Raw genomic sequence first — 1,703 nt, forward strand, 5'->3', positions numbered from 1 at the left:
CTACATCCCTCATCCCGACTCATCCCCGGTCCGCATCCCGGCGCATCCCTCATCCCGGCGCATCCCCGGTCCCCATCCCGCTGCCTCCCCCGGCCCCGCCGCCCGCCCACCGCTGCCGCAGGGCCGCCAGGTCGGTGGCGAGCCCGTCCCGCTCGGCCTGGAGCCGGTCCCGGTCGCGGCCGAGGCGCTCCAGCCGCTCCCGCAGCCCCCGCAGCTCCCCCTGCACCAGCCCGGTGCGGGGCCCGGTGGCGGCGGCGGCGCGGCCCAGGGCGGCGCGGAGGGTCCCGTTCTGCCGCTCCAGCGCCCGCACCCGCTCCAGGAAAGCGGCGAAACGATCGTTCAGCGCCGCCAGTTCCTCCCGCTCCGCGCCCCGCGCCGCCGCCGCCGCCGCCAGCCGCCCCGGGGCCACGGGGAGGGGCGGCGGCGCCCGGGGGTCGCGATCGCGGCGGCTCATGGCACCAACCGGGAGGGCGGCGGCCGCCGGTACCGGCTGTTTATAGAGGACAGCGGCTCCGCCCCGCTGGGGGCACCCGGGGGTACGGAGGAGAGGGGAGGGGTCTCCCTGTCGGGGGGAGGACCGGAGGTTGCGGATGTCCCCTCCCGGGGGCGGGGAGAGCGGCTGCGGGACGGGGGGCTGCAGGAATTCCCCTTCGGAGGGGCCCGGAGACCCCCTGGGAGTGCGGGGAGAGGGGGGTTGGTGGGTCCCGTCTCGAGGGTGCAGCATCAGGTGCGGGGGGGGAAGAGGGGCCGGGGGTGTTCGGGAGACACGGACCCCCGACTGGGGCAGAGGAGCAGGAGCAGAGGAGCAGGAGGAGACCCCCCATTTGGAAAGCAGGGAGGGCGGGGGGGCTGCAGAGCCCAGGTAGAGCCCCCATCTCAGCTGGGTCCCGGCCTGCCCGGGATGCTCCGCACGCCCGGAGGGGGGGCCCGGGCCCTCCCCGCGGTGCCGGGGCAGCCGTGACTCGGCTCTGCGGGAGCCGCCATGTGCGGGCAGCGCTGGGCTCGGCCTCCCCCGACCCCCCCTTTCCGGGCAGCGAGGGCGGCACTTACGGGAAGGAGTCAATGCCCTGTCCAGGGGCTGTAGGGGGGGGGTCCCTCCCGCCCAGGACCCCCCTCCCAGCTCTGCAGAGCACCGCACCGAGACTGGCTCCGTGCCAGGAGCAGGACGGCACCACGTCCAGCCCGGCCTGTCTGCACCAGGGCTGGGCCCTACCCACGCTTAGGGGGCTACCAGGGGCGTCCCCCCCCCGCTTGGCGTCCCCCAGGGGCAGCAGAATGGGGAGAGGGACATCAAGACTGAGTGGCAAACAGCCCAGCAGGGCACTGCCAGCTCGCAGCACAGGACCCAGCCACACACAACTCCCCAGCATCCCCCAGCACAGCCCCTGTGCCAGCTGGCAGCACGGCCAGGCAGCCAGCCCAGCCCAGCTGGGGCCCCCCCTCCCCTGGGACGTCCCCCCCAGGTCACCACAGGGCAGATTGTCCCAGCACAAAGAACGAGGCAGGAGTGGAAACAGCCATTTTAATGAACAGCACCACAGTGAAACACGAGAGACAAGGCACTAGTATTCCGCCCCCTCATCATCGCCCTCCAGGCTGTCGGCCCCCACCTCCTCGTAATCCTTCTCCAGGGCAGCCATATCCTCCCGGGCCTCCGAGAACTCCCCCTCCTCCATGCCCTCCCCCACGTACCAGTGCACGAA

General features: G+C 73.4%; 1 protein-coding gene across 1 annotated transcript in view; it reads right to left on the reverse strand.

Moving 5' to 3' along the window:
* Window positions 1-1,676, reverse strand: part of LOC113980918 (peripherin-like) — a 3,986-nt gene extending 2,310 nt beyond the window's left edge. Inside the window, exons 1-2 of the mRNA XM_027708136.1 lie at window positions 1,611-1,676; window positions 111-778 (exon numbers count right to left, since the gene is read on the reverse strand). Coding sequence (XP_027563937.1) covers window positions 111-778; window positions 1,611-1,676 — 734 coding nt within the window. The remainder of the gene's footprint in view (window positions 1-110; window positions 779-1,610) is intronic.
* Window positions 1,677-1,703: the final 27 nt, after the last annotated feature.

This window comes from Neopelma chrysocephalum, unplaced genomic scaffold (assembly GCF_003984885.1).
Source record: "Neopelma chrysocephalum unplaced genomic scaffold, ASM398488v2 Primary Assembly neopelma1_95628, whole genome shotgun sequence".
In the NCBI taxonomy this organism is placed as follows: Eukaryota; Metazoa; Chordata; class Aves; order Passeriformes; family Pipridae; genus Neopelma; species Neopelma chrysocephalum.